This window comes from Coregonus lavaretus (genome assembly GCF_964263955.1).
Source record: "Coregonus lavaretus genome assembly, chromosome: 14".
Lineage (NCBI taxonomy): Eukaryota > Metazoa > Chordata > Actinopteri > Salmoniformes > Salmonidae > Coregonus > Coregonus lavaretus.
The window spans coordinates 40435683-40456397 of NC_140001.1; the positions used below are offsets into that span (position 1 = coordinate 40435683).

At 45.2% G+C, this 20715-nt stretch overlaps 1 protein-coding gene across 1 annotated transcript; it reads right to left on the reverse strand.

Annotated features, from left to right (window-relative positions):
- Nucleotides 1–395: 395 nt before the first annotated feature.
- rgs7bpa (regulator of G protein signaling 7 binding protein a) lies at nt 396–17636 on the reverse strand (the record flags this gene model as incomplete). The annotated part of the gene is made up of 6 exons (XM_084176959.1): nt 396–487; nt 615–685; nt 808–952; nt 3768–3898; nt 9630–9796; nt 17487–17636. The coding sequence occupies 6 exons, from the start codon at nt 17634–17636 to the stop codon at nt 396–398; spliced, it is 756 nt and encodes a 251-aa protein (XP_084033085.1).
- Nucleotides 17637–20715: the final 3079 nt, after the last annotated feature.

The following is a 20715-nucleotide window of genomic DNA, read 5'->3' on the forward strand; positions in this document are numbered from 1 at the left end:
GGTGAAGGATTGTGGTTAATGGTGTCTTTGCTGCCATAGTAACGCTTTACTTGATGTGTTGTTCATGACACATCCATAACAGTGTCATAAGCGTATCTTAAAGTGTCATAACACATTCCAAAACATGACATACTATGCTATTTCCGTTATGGGGCACTGTTATGACAACTGTCAATATCTTACGACACTATGTCATAAAGCAAATAAATATATTGGTCATGAAAGGCAAATATAAGTTATTCCAGTTAACATAAGCTTTTATAAAAAAATTGTCACATTTTGGCATGTCTTATGACACTTTACAATGTTCTTTGGACAATGTTATGGTTGTGCCATGAACAACACTTCAAGTAAAGCGTTACTGTTGCCGCCTTCAACCCAGGAGGGTGGAGCCCTTAGCTGGTTACCAGGCAACAGAGCCCAAAGAACCGCCTCTTTCTCTGTCCGACCAGTGGGTAAGGAGTCAGGTTCAGCAAGCTGCTGTCATCTGGGTACAAACACAGACAAGACAATTACAAGTTCAAACTAATCTCAAAGTCATTTTAACTGTGTATTTAACTCACATAGGATTCAAGCATATAGAAACCATGGGTGCGCTCCAGTTGAGGCCCTACCTTGGTTCTTCAATGGTAAAGGCATCGTCTCCCTGAGTTTGCTGAGAAGATTCTTCATCTCTCTCATGTCCCTATGAAATCATATTTACATAGTGTTCATATGTGTCTTGCTAATGTATCCAGAATTCCGGTAATAACACGCACACACGCACACGCACACACACACACACACACACACACACAATGGGCCCACCTCTCAGTATTGTCTATGTCTGTGGCGACTAGCCAGCAGAGCTGATGACAGTCCATTGGGGAGGAGGAGGTGTCTTCTAGAATGGGTATGTCTGAGGTCTCATCCACCTTACTGTCAATCCTGGAAGGCCCACAGGAATCCTTCCCTTTAATACACATACACACACGCACACTATTAATAATAATAGTAATGTAATAGTAATTACATGTTTTACAAAGTAAACAGTAGGGGTGTAATGGTTCACCAAACCCACGGTTCGGTATGTATTGCGGTTTTGGGGTCACGGTTCGGTTACGGTACAGCGGGAAAATGAAATTCAACAGTTACTGTAGTTAATTTTTGTTTCTTTGACAAAATTCGCACAATTAAAAAGCACCTTATTTGTGGCCCAAGTCCAGTTTCTGTGACATCATTCACAATGTTCCTGACATTGTCTGTTGTAACAGGGATTGTTATGTTGGGCCTCAAGTAGAGGTCTAAACAGTTGGACCCGTTCCGAAATGGACCTGGGGCTTTCCCAACCGGACAAATATGCATAAATACATTTTTCAATATAGAGACCCGTTCCGTATATACGTTGTCGGATCCGAGTGAGGGAAGCAGCAGAAAAGCCCATTTCTAAGCTATTTTATTAACCAGACCTGATACAGCGCAAGGGAGAGCAGGCTAATTGAGTCTGCATGCACCTTCTTCCTGTCCTACAGTTACAAATAACAAGACCTCCATTCAGATTATTAAATAGCAGCCTACTTGTTGGCTCTTGTTCATTGTAGCATGCACTACTGGTCAAATGTTATAGAACACCTACATTCCAAGGGTTTTTCTTTATTTTTACTATTTTTTACATTGTAGAATAATAGTGAAGACATCAAAACTATGAAATAACACATATGGAATCATGTAGTAACCAAAAAAGTGTTAAACAAATAAAGATATATTTGAGATTCTTCAAATAGCCACCCTTTGCCACGATGACAGCTTTGCACACTCTTGGCATTCTCTTAACCAGCTTCATTAGGTAGTCACCTGGAATGCATTTTCATTAACAGGTGTACCTTCTTAAAAGTTAATTTGTGGAATATCTTTCCTTTTGTGACAATCAGTTGTGTTGTGACAAGGTAGGTGGGGTATTCAGAAGATAGCCCTATTTGGTAAAAGACCAAGTCCATATTACGGCAAGAACAGCTCAAATAAGCAAAGAGAAATGACAGTCTATCATTACTTTAAGACATGATGTGATGAGGTGGTGTTGAAGGAGTCAGGCGCAGGAGGGTAAATCACAGAATAACAGGCTTTAATCCGCAAAATACAGGGTTACGCAAAAATGCGTCAAACACACTCCAGGGCACAAAACAGGTGCACTGGAAAATACAAGGCACACGGGAAAATACTCCCGTTGATACAAAATACACGAGCTCCACCGAGCTTCACTAACCTCCACAATAAACAATCACCCACAAGGACAAGGGGGCAGAGGGAACACTTATACACGGACTAATTAGGGGATTAGAACCAGGTGTGTGTGATAACAAGACAGGACAATTGTGATGATGATTGGGGCGGCAGTGGTTAGTACTCCGGTGACGACGAACGCCGAAGCCTGCCCGAACAAGGAGGGGAGGCAGCCTCGGCCGAAGTCGTGACACATGAAGGTCAGTCAATATGGAACATTTCAAGAACTTTTAAAGTTTCTTCAAGTGCAGTGAATGGATGATCTCCTCATGTGTATTTCCCACCGTAAAGCATGGAGGAGGTGAAGCATGGTGTGGGGGTGCTTTGCTAGTGACACTGTCTGTGATTTATTTAGAATTCAAGGCACAGTTAACCAGCATGGCTACCACAGCATTCTGCAGCGATACGCCATCCCATCTGTTTTGGGCTTAGTGGGACTATCATTTATTTTTCAACAGGACAATGACCCAACACACCTCCAGGCTGTGTAAGGGCTATTTCACCAAGAAGGAGAGTGATGGAGTGCTGCATCAGATGACCTGGCCTCCACAATCCCCCGACCTCAACCAAATTGAGATGGTTTGGATTAGTCGGACCGCAGAGTGAAGGAAAAGCAGCCAACAAGTGCTCAGCATATGTGGGAACTCCTTCAAGACTGTTGGTAAAGCATTCCAGAGAATGAGAGAATGCCAAGAGTGTGCAAAGCTGTCATCAAGGCAAAGGGTGGCTATTTGAAGAATCTCAAATATAAAATATATTTTTATTTGTTTAACACTTTTTTGGTTACTACATGATTCCATATGTGTTATTTCATAGTTTTGATGTCTTCACTATTATTCTACAATGTAGAAAATAGTTTTTAAAAATAAAGAAAAACCCTTGAATGAGTAGGTGTTCTAAAACATTTGACCGGTAGTGTATACTTTAACTTTTAATTCCATCATTTTAATTCCATCTTCCATTGATTAGATAATCTCCTAACTTGCTTTGCCACACATGGAGGTGTGTCAAGCCCACCACTCGCCCCACCTCTCGCCATCTACAGAGTTCCCGGCTGCTCCTCACAAAAGGATAGTTTGAAATCCACCAATTTAGATTATAATTTGTATTATGTGCACATAGGCTGTAGTTGTTTTAACGGAATAGCCCGCAATGTTGTTTCAGGTCAGATTTACTCACGTGGCAATGGCATACAACGCATTTTGTTATGTATTCATTCGGGTTCACAGTGCGGACCGAACCGAGGTACTTGTACCAAACGGATCGGTACAAATATGTGTAACATTACATCCCTAGTAAACAGTGAATAGTAGCTGAAAATAGCGCAATTAAGGGTTTGAATCTGTGTAAAGTAATATATAAAGTGTTCTATAGCAGTCCTGTGCAGTTTCAGGGATCCCATCAGACAGGCAGACCTATGTAGGCTTCACGTCTCTGGCTATAATAGTGCTATATAGGCTCTACGTCACGTTATAATTGTATGTTGTTTTATGTCAGGCATTCCCTACCTTTCCTGTGGAGCTGCAGGGACCCCAGCAGACAGACAGACTTGAGCATCTCCGTGATGTACATCTCCAGACAGCACTGCAGCTGGATGAAGAGCCTGCAGATCTCTGGGTGGATCTCTCCGTCCTCAGGCCTGTGGGGCCGTACAAACAAATGCCAATCAATATTGAGATTACCCATGAGATAAGATAATACTTTACTCTCTGCTTGCACATAACTTTGCATCTACAGTGTTCATTTACCACAAGGATGTACAGAAAAGGTCTACAAAGTAAAAAATGATGCACAATAAACCAAAAAAGTCACCACACCAACACAACAATAAATTAGACATTACACATCAACATTGCACATATGCCCTATCAATGTTGAGCGGCAATTATATTTTTAAGATTCGGATAAGATAACAGCACAACAACGTCTTGGAAGATATGTTGAGTTCCTAAGGTTCAGACAAAATGACAGACATGAGGGAACAGACAGCGAAAAATAGTATTTCCACCTCTTCACACATGGCATCTGTCCACTTTGTACATGAAGATTCAAAATCACTTGGATTAAGCATGGGCAATGTGGGGACATGGCTCTTTCTTGTGGAAGCCTTGTGTTCCACATAAGAATTAAGTAAGTAATGTGGTGACAGACAGACAGAGTATTAAACAAATTACTTTTGTGACGGCCACATGTAGCTGAACAGCTAACTGTCCCTATTCTTTGCACTTTAACATTCATTTTCATCAAACATTTTGTGTCTAATCAAATAATGACCCAACACATGGCTTTCGTTTCAAGTATCAAAGACACACCTTCTTTGAATTGTTATCGGTTCAGTTAACCCTTGGAGTTGCTCTTGTTCTGCTATGTAGACCTCAATTATACATGTATATATATGTGAGGTGTTAGAACAGTTTTACTTTTATTAATTTACAGACCTTTGTGTACTATTTCTATGCACTATCAAAGATTGTCTATTATATTGACAAGAAATTCAAGTATGGAAATACATGTCCTCAAAGATGTTTGATCTGGGGTAGAACACCGAGCCCCTCGGTTCTAGCAGACTGTGAGGACGTCTGACCAGTAGCAACCTCTCACTACCTCCAACCCTCCCGTGTGCTGCCCTCCTGGCAGCTTTATGGGCCCTGTATGGCTGGTGAGCAATCAGCCCCTTGATTACTCACCAGCCTCAATCAGCCTCAAATAGTCCTGTCCGGACGACCCGTCGAGACCTGGCACGTCCAGCAGAGGGAGCCACCGCCGCGTGATGTAGACTCCATCTGTCACCAGGCCTCGACGAGTCTCCCCCTGGTGGCTTGCCACGGTACGCCACACCAGTGAGAGGGCAGATAGAGATAGATAAAAGACTCATCTTTGTATCTGTGCCATAATACCATCTGTGACTGCCTGGGCAGCGCCATTGAGGCTCTCTCGATTTTAAAGTAGTCAATTTTATTCTTCTTCATTTGCTGATTGCTTCCAACTCATAGGAATCCTCACCCAGTTGACTACTTTAAAATGGTGGAAGCCCTCAATGGCAATGTCCATGTTAAAACATGTTATATACATGATGAATCCTCTATCTCTTTGACAACAGGCACAACTCCGATATAAAGATGTTTTTATGTAACTTGCCGAAATGCCACTTCCGTCCACTTATATCAGTTCATTCATAACCACCTAACCATTACGAAACTTCTATTAGATCAAATAAGCCTCCCGTAGCAAATTAGCAATTACAATTTTTTATGAACAAATTCGACACTCATTGACCTCCATACATAAAGTCCCCACTTCGTGGGCTTATTTTCGTGGAAAGATTTTGAACTGAGTAAAACCTCGCCCTTCGCCTCTTCCTCTCTGGTACTATGGTTTTTGATATACAGTATCTTACTTTGTAAACAACTTCAAGTTTGGGAAAATAAATCCCCTAATATTTGCACCCTATTCAGTTGTCTCCCATTGCATGCTTGGTCATCCCTTACAAATTTGCACATTCTTGGAACACAAGTTTAGTATGTGCTATTAGCTTTAGCACTTGGCTAAACACATACAAATAGGACCAGGCTATCAAAAGATCATATGAAGTACTTTACGTGGAAAGGTACCCAGTGCAGTCAAAAACGTGATTTTCCTGTGATGTATATATGTGTCCACACTATGAGGTTGGAATAATACTGCAAAATTGTGATAATGCCCTTTTAGTGTAAGAGCTGTTTGAAAAGACCGCCTGAAATTTCAGCATGTTTTGGAGGGATCTGAAAAGCTGGTCAATTACCTGTAATGGTACAGATGTAGGATCTTAATTTGAACCAGTTTTCTACAGCAGGAAAATAATCCTGCAGCAACAAGAAATGTGAATTATTATATGGATTATAATTAATGGCAATTTTTTGTAGGGGTTGATATATTTGTCATTAGGGCAAATCAAGTCTGACATTTTAAATGGAAATTACAAACTTTAGAAGCCTTTTTAAACCTTGAATACACTTCAAGTTTGCATTTCCTTCTGTGCAGGAAAATTCTTAGTAACAAAAGAGTGATCAAACTAAGGTCCTACATCTGCTACAAGTCATTCTGTAAGCAGCAGGGGCATAAAGTAACAACAAATAAAGTTACAGCTACAGTGCCTTCAGAAAGTATTCACACCCCTTGACTTTTCCCAAATGCTGTTGTGCTACAGCCTGCATTTAAAATGGATTCAATTGATATTTTGAGTCACTGGCCTACACATAATTTCCCATAATGTTAAAGTGGAATTATTTGTTTTTAGAAATGTTTACAAATTAATAAAAAATAAAAAATGAAATGTCTTGCATCATTAAGTATTCAACCCCTTTGTTATGGCAAGCCTAAATTGGAGTAAACATTTGCTTAACAAATCACATAACAAGTTGCATGGACTCACTCTGTGTGCAATAATAGTATATAACATGATTTTTTAATGACTACCTCATCTCTGTACCCCACACATATAATTATCTTTAAGGTCCCTTAGTCAAGCAGTGAATTTCAAACAGATTCAACCACAAAGAGCAGGGAGGTTTTCCAATGCCTCACAAAGAAGGGCACCAACACAACCCATCACTGAGTACTACTCTTCATATTTTTAAGCATGGTGTTGGCTGCATCATGCTATGGGTATGCTTGTCATCGGCAAGGACTAGGACGTTTTTTAGGATTTAAAGAAACGGAATAGAGCTAAGCACACACAAAATCCTAGAGGAAAACCTGGTTCAGTCTGCTTTCCAACAGTCACCTTTCAGCAGGACAATAACCTAAAACACATGGCCAAATATACACTGGAGTTGCTTACCAAGATGACATTGAATGATCCTGAGTGGCCTAGTTACAGTTTTCACTTACAGTATATCGGCTTGAAAATCTATGGCAAGACTTGAAAATGGCTGTCTAACAATGATCAACAACCACCTTGACAGAGCTTGAAGATTTTTTAAATAATAATGTGCAAATACTGTACAATCCAGGTGTGCAAAGCGCTTAGAGACTTACCCAGAAAGACTCACAGCTGTAAATGCTGCCAAAGGTGTTTCTAACATGTATTGACTCAGGGGGTTGAATACTTATCTAATCAAGATATATTGGTGTTTTATTTTCCATTAATAAAAAAAAGAGGTTTGACTTTTTCTTCCACTTTGACATTCAAGTATTTTGTGTAGATCGTTGACAGAAAATGACAATTAAAACCATTTTAATCCCACCTTGTAACACAACAAAATGTGTAAAAAGTCAAGGAGTGTAAATCCTCCAAATAAGTAATACTGCTACTGCTTTCTCTCATAATGATCCACAGACAAAGTTCCATTAGTGTCTGAATCAACTGCAAAGTCAGTGGAACTCTTCTGCAATACTGTAGCAAACTCTAAACCAACTCCTTAGCAGCAGTATGGCAGGTCAATATCACACTCAGTGATAAGGATAGCCCACTAAACTGTGGAAACATAGCCGCGGGAAGTAGGGGTGCTGAGGGTGCTGCAGCCCCCCCCTGATAACAATTGAAAAATAATTAATATAAACATTTCAAAAATCACTCCTGTATGAGCCGAGAACAATATCCATTGACAAAAATGGTCCCGTATACTGGCTACGGCGTCTCAAATTGGACAAACAGTACTTTTGCCACTTTTTTCTCCTTTTTCAAGCGAAGTTCTTTTAAGGGAGTATGCGAGCACACTCATTCATTTCGCCTAGCTGAACTACAGCATGCTGACACCTTAAGGAGACTTCAAGACTGCATGCTGTTTTTGATGCGACGATTCTAAATGACTGAGAGGAAAATCCAGGGTGCGTTACGAGATTGGGCTCTTCTGCAATAGCTACTGAGGATACTACCTTTCCTGTATTAATAAATCCCACCAATGAGAACCGGAGATCTACTGCGTTTTGCTCTACACCATCGGAAGCAAAGTGGAATCGAGTTAGAAGAAGGAGAGGAGGATCATTCTAATGCATTCTCCCTCTCCCATCTCGTCCAGACCTGCGGCTCTCTAAATGTTTTTCGTCACTGAGCCCCCTGACTTCACCGGGGGCCTCCAACGAGGAACCTACTCCGCCCCCCAAGCCCTTCCCATTCAAATTCTGGACCTGGGTTACTGAGCCGGCCATCCCCTGGAGCAACCCACAGACTAGAATATAATTGTATGCTGTAGCGTTAAGATTTCGCTTCACTGGAACTAAGGGGCCTAGCCGGAACCATGAAAAATAGCCCCAGACCATTATTCCTCCTCCACCAAATTTTACAGTTGGCATTATGCATTCGGGCAGGTAGCGTTTTCCTGGCATCCGCCAAACCCAGATTAGTCCATCGGACTGCCAGATGGTGAAGCGTGATTCATCCCTCCAGAAAACACATTTCCACTGCTCCAGAGTCCAATGGCGGTGACGAGCTTTACACCACTCCAGCTGACGCTTGGCATTGCGCATGGTGATCTTAGGCCTGTGTGCGGCTGCTCGGCCATGGAAACCCATTTCATGAAGCTCCTGACGAACAGTTCTTGTGCTGACGTTGCTTCCAGAGGCAGTTTGTTACTCGGTAGTGAGTGTTGCAACCGCTCTTCAGCATTATGCGGTCCCGTTCTGTGAGCTTGTGTGGCCTACCACTTCGCGGCTGAGCCGTTGTTGCTCCTAGACGTTTCCACTTTACAATAACAGCACTTACAGTTGACCGGGGCAGCTCTAGCAGGGCAGAATTTTGACGAACTGACTTGTTAGAAAGGTGGCATCCTATGATGGTGCCACGTTGAAAGTCACTGAGCTCTTCAGTAAGGCCATTCTACTGCCAATGTTTGTCTATGGAGATTATATGGCTGTGTGCTCAATTTTATACACCTGTCAGCAACGGGTGTGGCTGAAATAGCCCGAATCCACTAATTTGAAGGAGTGACCACATACTTTTGTATATATAGTGTACCTCACTTCCCTGTTGAAATATACAAATATGAGATATCAAACCCGTTGGGCAGGGTTGGTTAACTCTTGAGGTCCCGCTTGTCTCCACAAAGTTTGGTAAATCCAACCTTTTGTTTTAACGGACCATAGTTATGGAACACCTTACAAAACAAATTACAACTGGATTCCTGGTGTAGATAAGGCCGTTTAAAACTCTGTTGTTAAATAAAGTTAATAAATAATAAAAACATGCATTTCCATAGTGTGTTCTACGCTGCAAATACAACCCTGTACAGATCAGTCAGATCAAAGCTCACACAGGTCACTCTAAACTGAAAGCAGAGGCTGAAACCAAAGTAACATTTCCAAGCTGAGGTTTTAATAGAAGGCTGTGGCCAATGTCTGTGAGACAGCCCTAGCGTTGTCTTTCAGCACCAGGGACAGCGACCGCTACTTACCCTGAAATGACTGACAGGCTCTGGTGTGCAGCTCTCGCCATCTCACAGCCTTTAGTTCGCGTCTTGTGCATCTCGGCCTGTAACGAGGGGCAGTCGACAGAGATCTCGCCAATGGAGATGACCAGTTCACGATACAGGGCCACAAGCGTATTAAACTCCTGGACGATCTGGGGGAAAAAAATAAATAAACATGATTTAAGATTATTTGGACCTCAGATATAGGTTCCTCTGTCACGAGCCACAGCAAGACCTTGCAATGTTCTTCCATAAACAGTGCATTCGGAAAGTATTCAGACCCCTTGACCTTTTCCACATTTTGTTACGTTACAGCCTTATTCTTAAATGGATTAAATTGTTTGTTTATTTCTTATCAATCTACATACAATAACCCATAATAACAAAGTAACAACTGGTTTTTAGAAATGTTTGCCAATTTATTAAAAATAAACTGAAATATCACATTTACATAAGTATTCAGACACTTTACTCAGTACTTTGTTGAAGCACCTTTGGCAGTGATTACAGCCTCGAGTCTTCTTGGGTATGATGCTACAAAATTGGCACACCTGTATTTGGGGAGTTTCTCACATTATTCTCTGCAGATCCTCTCAAGCTCTGTCAGGTTGGATGGGGAGCATCGCTACACAGCTATTTTCAGGTCTCTCCAGAGATGTTTGATCGGGTACAAGTCCGTGCTCTGGCTGGGACACTCAAGGTCATTCAGAGACTTGTCCCGAAGCCACTCCTGCATTGTCTTGGCTGTGTGTTTAGGGTCGTTGTCCTGTTGGAAGGTGAACCTTCGCCCCAGTATGAGGTCCTGAGCGCTCTGGAGCAGGTTTTCATCAAGGATCTCTCTGTACTTTGCTCCATTCATCTTTCCCTCAATCCTGACTAGTCTCATGGTCTGAGAGTACTTGATTTGCCTCTTGGCAAACTCCAAGCGGGCTGTCATGTGCCTTCTATCTGGCCACTCTACCATAAAGGCCTGATTGGTGTAGTGCTGCAGAGATAGTTGTCCTTCTGGAAGGTTCTCCCATCTCCACAGAGGAACTCTGGAGCTCTGTCAGAGTGAACATCGGGTTCTTGGTCACCACCCTGACCAAGGCCCTTCTCCCCCGATTGCTCAGTTTGGCCGGGCAGCCAGCTCTAGGAAGAGTCTTGGAGGTTCCAAACTTCTTCCATTTAAGAATGATGGAGGCCACTGTGTTCTTGGGACCTCCAATGCTGCAAAAAAATGTTGGTACCATTCCCCAGATCTGTTCCTCGACACAATCCTGTCTCGGAGCTCTACGGACAATTCCTTCAACCTCATGACTTGGTTTTTGCTCTGACATGCACTGTCAACTGTGGGACCTTATATAGACAGGTGTGTGCCTTTCCAAATCATGTGTTTACACAGGTGGACTCCAATCAAGTTGTGGAAACATCTCAAGGATGATCAATGGAAATAGGATGCACCTGTGCTCAATTTCGAGTCTCACAGCAAAGGGTCTGAATACTTATGTAAATAAGGTATTTCTGTTTTTTATTTGTAATACATTTGCAAGATTTTCTAAAAACCTGTTTTCGCTTTGTTGTTATGGGGTATTGTTTGTAGATTGATGAGGGAATACATTTATTTAATCCATTTTAGAATAAGTGTCACGGATTCCGCCGAGGCTGCTCCTCCTCCTTGCTCGGGCAGCCTTCGGCGTTCGTCGTCCCCGGAGTACTAGCTACTGCCGATCGATGTTTCGGTGTTTGTCTTGTGTTGTCTAGTTTGTACACCTGTTACTTATTTTGTTTTGATTGTGTAACATATAAGTTCCCTTGTTTTACGTTTGGCCTTTGTGTGTTATTGTCATTTTGTCCTGTTTGATGTTCGGCAATTCTAGTTTGCCTTTTACGCACAGCGCGTGTTACTCAACCAGTGTTGTGGAGACTTTTGTTTTGTGCGTGTTTACTTGTAGTAAAGTAGTCATCCTGATCCTCTGTGTCCTGCGCCTGACTTCACCGCCGCATACACATCACCCCATCTGACAGAATAACACACCAACCATGGAGTCAGCAGGACCAGCGGTGGTAACTGAGTCTCTGGAGGATCGGGTCAGCAGCCAGGACGCCATGATCCGTAGACTTGGCACCGCCATGCAAGATGTGATGGACACTCTGAGCCGATGGGAAAGAGGAGGCTTGCCCACACCTCCTCCTACTCTACCACCACCATCGGTCAGACCCATCGTTCCATCTCCGGAGTCCAGTGGGATTCGGCTCTCGCTCCTGAGGGCATATGATGGCACCGCAGCCGGGTGTCAGGGTTTCCTACTTCAAGTGGAACTCTACCTGGCAACCATTCACCCGGCGCCCTCGGGATACGAGAGCGTTTCCGCCCTCATCTCCTGTCTATCCGGCAAGGCATTGGAGTGGGCCGAATGGAGGGGAATAGACGCCGCCACCATCAGCTATGCGGAGTTCTCCCGCCGCTTCAGGGCGGTTTTCGATCATCCCCCAAAGGGTAAAGCGGCGGGGGAGCGTCTGTTCCACCTCCGACAGGGGAAGAGGAGCGCACAAGAGTTCGCCCTGGACTTCCGGACTCTGGCGGCTAATGCGGGGTGGAATGAGAGGGCCCTCATTGACCACTATCGGTGCAGCCTACGAGAGGACGTTCGCAGAGAGTTGGCCTGCAGGGACACCAACCTAAGCTTCAATCAGTTGGTGGACATGTCGATCCGTCTGGATACCCTGCTGGCTACCCGCGGACGTCCGGAGTTGGGGCCGTCCATTCCATCCCCCAGCACCTCCGAGCCGAGCCCTATGGAGCTCGGGGGTGCTGGTGCTAGAGAGAGGAGGAGAGAGACCCGGAGAGAGGCCGTCCCCTGCACCAACTGTGGCCGTAGAGGACACACTGCGGTTCGGTGCTGGGGAGGGTCTCCTGGGGATCGAGGCAACACGTCACGCACTGATGAGTCATTTCAGGTGAGTAGGCGCCCAACTCACCCAGGGCTCTCTGTTGTCCACTTGTGTATTCAAGTTGAATTTCCCCAGGTTTCATCTCATTCCCAGCATAAGGCGCTAGTCGATTCAGGCGCAGCTGGGAATTTTATTGATCATAATTTCTGTGTTAAGTTAGGGATTCCCCTCCTACCAGTAGATGTCCTATTCATGCCCTAGATAGCCGTCCTTTGGGATCAGGTTTAATTAGGGAGGTCACGGCGCCACTAAAGATGAAGACGCAGAGGGATCATGAGGAAATCATACAGTTGTATCTGATCGACTCTCCTGCGTTTCCCGTGGTGCTGGGGCTTCCTTGGTTAATCTCTCATGACCCCACCATTTCGTGGCAACAGAGGGCTCTCAGGGTGTGGTCTGATCAGTGTGTCGGGCGGTGTATAGGTGTTTCCGTAGGGGCGACCACGGTGGAAAGTCCGAACCAAATGCCCACACTGCACATTCCTCCTGAGTATGATGATTTGGCACTCGTGTTCAGTAAGAAGAGGGCGACGCGATTGCCACCTCATAGACAGGGGGATTGTGCGATAGACCTCCAGGCAGGTGCTGCACTTCCGCGTAGTCATGTGTATCCTTTGTCTCAAGAGGAGACGGCGGCTATGGAGACATACATCGCCGAGTCTCTGAGACAGGGATACATACGGCCCTCCACTTCTCCTGCGTCCTCGAGTTTCTTTTTTGTGAAGAAGAAGGATGGAGGTTTGCGCCCGTGTATTGATTACCGTAGTCTCAATCAGATCACTGTTAAATACAGTTATCCTCTCCCTCTGATTGCGAGTATGACGGAGTCATTACACGGAGCGCGCTTCTTCACAAAATTGGATCTCAGGAGCGCCTACAACCTGGTGCGCATTAGGGAGGGAGATGAATGGAAAACAGCATTTAGTACCACCTCGGGTCACTATGAGTATCTCGTCATGCCATATGGGTTAATGAATGCTCCTTCAGTCTTCCAATCATTTGTGGATGAGATTTTCCGGGATTTGCATGGGCAGGGTGTAGTGGTGTATATTGACGACATTCTAGTATACTCTGCTACACGAGCCGAGCATGTGGCCCTGGTGCGTCGAGTGTTGGGAAGGCTGTTGGAGCATGACTTGTATGTGAAGGCGGAGAAATGCCTGTTTTTCCAGGAGTCCATCTCCTTCCTGGGCCATCGGTTGTCCGCGTCAGGGGTGGAGATGGAGATTGACCGCGTTTCAGCCGTGCGTAATTGGCAGACTCCTACCACGGTTAAGGAGGTGCAGCGGTTTTTGGGTTTTGCCAATTACTACCGGAGGTTTATCCAGGGTTTTGGACAGGTAGCAGCTCCCATCACCTCCCTGCTAAAGGGGGGCCCGGTGCGTTTGCAGTGGTCGGCTGAGGCGGACAGGGCGTTTAGACAACTGAAGGACCTGTTCACCTCGGTTCCGGTGCTGGCACATCCGGACCCCTCTTTGGCGTTCCAAGTGGAGGTGGACGCATCAGAGGCTGGTATTGGGGCTGTACTGTCTCAACGCTCAGGCACGCCTCCTAAACTCCGGCCCTGTGCTTTTTACTCTAAGAAACTCAGCCCGGCGGAACGTAATTATGACGTGGGGGACAGGGAGCTGCTAGCTGTGGTCCAAGCCCTAAAGGTGTGGAGGCATTGGCTTGAGGGGGCTCAACACCCTTTTCTCATTCTGACTGACCATCGTAACCTGGAGTACATCCGGGCAGCTAGGAGACTGAACCCTCGTCAGGCTAGGTGGGCCATGTTTCTGGCCCGGTTTGTCTTTAAGCTCACCTATATACCAGAGTCACAGAACGTTAAGGCAGACGCCCTGTCCCGGCGATATGACACAGAGGAGAGGTCCATTGAGCCCACTCCCATACTGTCGGAGTCTTGTCTGGTGGCACCGGTGGTGTGGGAGGTCGATGCGGAGATCGAGCGGGCGTTACGTACCGACCCTACTCCTCCAGAGTGTCCGGAGGGGCGGAAGCACGTGCCGCTCGAGATTCGTGATCGACTAATTTATTGGGCTCATACGTCACCCTCCTCTGGACATCCTGGTATTGGCCGGACAGTGCACTGCCTTAGTGAAAAGTACTGGTGGCCAACATTGACAAAGGACATGAGGGTTTATGTCTCCTCCTGCTCGGTGTGAGCTCAGTGTAAGGCGCCTAGACACCTGCCCAGGGGGAAGTTACAACCCCTACCCGTTCCACAACGGCAGTGGTCTCACCTATCGGTAGACTTTGTCACAGACCTTCCCCCCTCCCAGGGGAATACCACTATTCTGGTCGTTGTGGATCGGTTTTCTAAGGCCTGTCGTCTCATCCCAATGCCGGGTCTCCCTACTGCCCTACAAACTGCTGAGGCCCTGTTTACTCACGTCTTCCGGCACTATGGGGTACCTGAGGATATAGTGTCTGATCGGGGTCCCCAGTTCACCTCTAGAGTCTGGAGGGCGTTTATGGAACGCTTGGGGGTCTTGGTTAGCCTTACCTCGGGTTTCCACCCTGAGAGTAATGGGCAGGTGGAGAGAGTGAACCAGGATGTGGGTAGGTTTCTGAGGTCTTATTGCCAGGACCGGCAGGAGGAGTGGTCGGGGTATATCCCCTGAGCAGAGATTGCCCAGAACTCCCTTCGCCACTCCTCTACGAATCTGACCCCTTTTCAGTGTGTGTTGGGGTATCAGCCGGTTCTGGCACCCTGGCATCAGAGCCAGATCGAGGCTCCTGCGGTGGATGAATGGTTTCGGCGCTCGGAGGAGACATGGAACGCTGCGCATGTCCATCTGCAGCGGGCTATCCATAGGCAGAAGGCGAGCGCCGATCGCCACCGCAGTGAGGGTCCAGTGTATGCACCTGGAGATCGAGTCTGGCTCTCGACTCGAAACCTGCCCCTTCGCCTGCCCTGCCGGAAGCTGGGTCGGCGGTTTGTGGGGCCATTTAAAGTCCTGAGGAGATTGAACGAGGTATGTTACAGGTTACAACTGCCAAATGATTATCGCATTAACCCCTCGTTCCATGTGTCTCTCCTCAGGCCGGTGGTAGCTGGTCCACTCCAGGACAATGAGATACGGGAGACTCCTCCGCCCCCACTGGACATCGAGGGGGCTCCAGCGTACTCAGTCCGGTCCATCGTGGATTCGAGACGTCGGATGGGGGGTCTGCAGTATCTCGTGGAGTGGGAGGGGTACGGTCCGGAGGAACGGTGCTGGGTGCCTAGGAGGGACATCTTAGATCCCTCCCTCCTGACGGAGTTCCACCGGAGTCATCCCACTCGCCCTGCTCCGCGTCCTCCTGGCCGTCCCCGAGGCCGGGGTCGGCGCACGGCTGGAGCCGCGCGTCAAGGGGGGGTACTGTCACGGATTCCGCCGAGGCTGCTCCTCCTCCTTGCTCGGGCAGGCTTCGGCGTTCGTCATCCCCAGAGTACTGGCTACTGCCGATCGATGTTTCGGTGTTTGTCTTGTGTTGTCTAGTTTGTACACCTGTTACTTATTTTGTTTTGATTGTGTAACATATAAGTTCCCTTGTTTTACGTTTGGCCTTTGTGTGTTATTGTCATTTTGTCCTGTTTGATGTTCGGCAATTCTAGTTCGCCTTTTACGCACAGCGCGTGTTACTCAACCAGTGTTGTGGAGACTTTTGTTTTGTGCGTGTTTACTTGAAGTAAAGTAGTCATCTTGATCCTCTGTGTCCTGCGCCTGACTTCACCGCCGCATACACATCACCCCATCTGACAATAAGGCTGTAACTTAACAAAATGTGGAGAAAGTCATGAGGTCTAATTACTTTCCAAATGCACTGTCGGTTAGATAATGCAGGCTATTGAAATCATATGTGGCTTTCTCATGGGGAATTGTAAACATTTCAGCAGCAGACTTGCGACAGCAGTTGCTAGAACAATATATTGACTTGTAGGTTAGATCCGAGCAATAGTCATCCTATATTCACAGGTAGGCTCTCAATTTAGCAGCTTTAGGTTTTACAATGGGGACACAATGAAGACAGGTTCAATAACTGACCTAGCCATTCAGCACCATCCTATGGACAGCAACTCTGCACATTTCAGTCCATCGTTTCTCTCTACACCAGAGCATATCTTGAATACATTGACAGCCATTTCCAAAAAAGCACTGATCCCTGGACAGGGGTATTATTCCAACCTCCACTATACAAAAGATAGGCTAATCAATATTGATGCCTAACAACATTACATCTATAGGATATGAAATGACAAAGAGAATGTACCTATGTAAAACGAATTAATTATTAATTGACAACAACCCATTATACTAAGTTCGGCTATGTGCATCGAAGTAGAGCATTGAATCCTTTAGATGGGACAACGCTTTTAATTTCTACCAGCGATCAAGACTCAGAAGCATTCTGCTGTTCTCCCCGTGCTGAGACTCAGTGACGTTCACTGATGTACCGTATGAGAGGGGAGAGAATACATATGGACGGTTCTGCCAGCACCTGTCAAATCAGTGGCCATCTGCGTCCATCAAACAGAGCCCGTTAGACAACTCTGTAATGTAGGCGATATTGGAGATCATCCCAAATCATCGTCATCCGGGCATCCAACACTTGATGCTCCAAAATGCAAATCGCACCATCGCAATCAATGACAAAGAACGGGTAAAAAAACATGAGCAGGTCAATTTGTCTTCTCTGCAACAACAGCAACGCAAATGGGTTTCATTTTCACCAGACAATAGGCCTACATACAAAGGAGGGGGTGGGTGCATTTGCAGTTTGTTGCAGTTTAAACAGCCAACTTTAGTGCAAATAGATTAAATTACTTGAAGAAAGACAAAGTGTGGATGAATACACGACTTTAGCTGCAACATGCAGAGGAAATAAGCACTGTGAGGTAAATGTCGCAAGCTCCATACCTACCATTCTGCAGTCTGTCACGGCGCTCTGAGCTTTGCGTGTGCTCTCGGTGCTCTCCCTCCTCTCCGGATCTCGGTAGGGAGCCTTGCCGATCTGGAAGATGTTCCCTGCGGATCTGGGGCGGTTCTTGCGCCCATTCGGTGCAGAACTCATGCATACACATCCAGTAATAAAACAGCTCTAATACTGAACGTTAAACCCCACCACCACCTATATTCGCCGATATCCTGTTCTCTCTTTCGTCTGTGGGCTAGGCTATTTTGGTGTAGAGACAGTTATCTGTGGTTTATTACTGCTCTCTCTCTCTCTCTCTCTCTCTCTCTCTCTCTCTCTCTCTCTCTCTACCTCTACCTCCCCCCTCTCTCTCTCTACCTCTCTCTACCTCTCTCTACTGTCTAAGAAAAAGCAGATATTTTTCTCCCTACCTCTCTCTACTGTCTAAGAAAAAGCTGATATTTTTGCAGGCAGCCCTCAGAGCGCAGAAGTACCGGATGAGCGCTCGCGACTCCTCTCCCCATTGCCTCGACTGCAAAGGGGGCGCGAGTCACCTTCACTACAGCTGATGGTATACAGTAACGGTAGCCTATAAACACACCCGACCCGGGATCCAGCTAGCTGAGATGTCCTTCCTAGCGCACCGCAGCGGTGATGTCGGTGGAAAGCAATCGCATTTACTGTCATTCACCAGATACAACCATTTCTTATAATTGCGCGTTTCCATTAAGCACTAATAAGACGGATTGAGGATGGTATTCAGCAATGTATGCAAACACTCTCTTTTGGAAACGCAAAAACGTCGCCAAACGTCTAAATAAAAAAAGCAATGTCACTTAATACAATTCTAACACTTGCTTCATCACTAACCTACTGGAAACAGACAGGAAAGCTATTCATGGTGCCGATTTTTCTTCGAGTTTCTCCAGAGTGTATCTAACCTTGCCTTGGTGAGATGAGACGAGAGGAACAGTTGCTACAGGCCTGACGTGGCTGGCAACACTGCACACCCATAGGACAGGAATACTAACTAATAGGACCCAGCAAACCAGACTCCCTGACATAGGCTAGCCTATAGGCTCGGGTGAAACGTGTATTCTCATTAGGCTCTTGTGAAATGTGTTTTCTCATTAAATAGCCTAGGCATAACCTAGTCTAGGCCTAACATGGACATTAGTTACAATATTAAACAATTAACTGTAGGCCAATTTGAAAAAAGTTATTCAAGGTATGCCTATTAGTCTAAGTCTGGTTCATCCCAGTTTATAGGCTTAACCAAAATTAAAATAAATTTACGTTTTGTAGGCCTAATGAATTAACGCTAGTTTGGTCAAATATCAGTTGTGGTATTTTTTTGGTAGGCTATTTTATTAGGATCCCCATTAGCTGTTGCAAAAGCAGCAGCTACTCTTCCTAGGTTCCACACAAAACATGAAACATGACATAAAACAGAACATTAATAGACAAGAACAGCTCAAGGACAGAACTACATACATTAAAACAGGATATCGAGATGACGTCTGCACCTTTATGTGTCGACCTACACTAGATTCAATTCAATGTCCAAAGTGCATTGCTACAACACCGCTTGCACCTGGAAGCTTACATGGAGCTGTCCAGGTGCTGATATCCCACGCGCAGTGTTTTGCGTAGGCTAATTAGTCTGTTTCTAATTTATTATGTAACATAATTAAACTAATTAAAACAAGAGCCACAATAGCCTAGATGTTTGTTATTTTGTAATATTTGATTACCTAGGCCTGCCGGTCTAAATGGTAGAAATGCGTTGGTTGTTCATTGCGTCTCGTGCGCTCCTCTTCAGGGTGCGTGACCATTTATCTCCAAGGAGACAAATTCAAGTTAACAACATATAGTTGGCTCTAGTGCGTCATCTGCGCAAAAAGGCAAACGACAGAGCAGCAAGTTCTGCAACAATCACCAGCAGTAGCCTAATAAAAATGGATGACAATATCTCAAGTTTGGAAACAGATGTACCTTGTAACAAACCAGAAGTAGTTCTCACTATTTTACACTTTAATGATGCGTACGAAATAGAAGCAAGACCAGAAGAACCGGTTGGAGGAGCCGCAAGGTAAAGGTTAGCTAACGCTAGCTACAGCTAACGTTAGCTAGTGAGCCTTGAAAGGACATTTAGGCCTAACTAACTTTAACGTCAGTTGGCTAGATCCAGTCTGGGTGAAACTTCACTTTGTCTAGCGTTGGGAAATCTAGCTAGCCTTTGTAAACATTAGAATTTCATGAAACTAAATGTTAGCTATGGTTTTCTCCCCCAGGTTTGCCACTGCTCTAAAAGTATTCCAGTCGCTGAATCCTTTGGTCGTTTTCAGTGGTGACTGTCTGAGCCCTTCCTTGCTAAGCACAGTCACAAAGGGAAAGCACATGGTAGATGTTCTAAATAAATTAGGAGTCCACTGTGCCGTGTATGGTAAGTGCTTCTCTCCAACCATGCATTACTACTTAATTGTACACAAAAATAATCCAGAGAGGATCCCTTTCTCGAAGTTCATTACACAGAGCGCGCTCTCTCTCTCTCTCTCTCTCTCTCTCTCTCTCTCTCTCTCTCACACACACACACACACACACACACACACATACACATACACAGATTCCTCAAAACGAATAAGGGCTCAGTTCAATCCGCATCGTGGTAGTTCAGCTTTACAGGGTGATTGAAATTTAAAGGCTATGTTCCCGTTTTACCGGAGACTGTAAACGAGGTAAACGATGTATACGTGTTGCCTCAATATTATGTTGCCTCAATCGGAAATTACCTTTACATTTCTATCGTGGAATCTGTAACGCTTCAGCTTTACAGATTGAATAGAGCCCTAAATGTTGTTTCATTGTCTTCATCTAAGGCAATCATGAGTTTGACTTCGGTGTGGACCTCTTGGAAGAACAGACTAAAAGTATGACCTTCCCATGGTTCCTTAGCAATGTGCATGACAGGTCAGTTTCACCTAGCAATACTAGGCTATATGCCAGTGGGTTAACACACTTATGAGCACAATACCTCACAATTGTCAATAAATCTGCAGTTGTAACTAAAGGGCTATTGGTTGACAGGACAATGAGAAGCAACATACAGTATTTCTGTTGAGTGGTCTATGTTGTTTTACTTCCAGTGTTTCATTTTAATGTAAACAGACAACAATTGTTCACTCAAAGGTTCACTAGTGAAACGCTGGGCCATGGCTTGGTCAGCAGCATCCTGGAG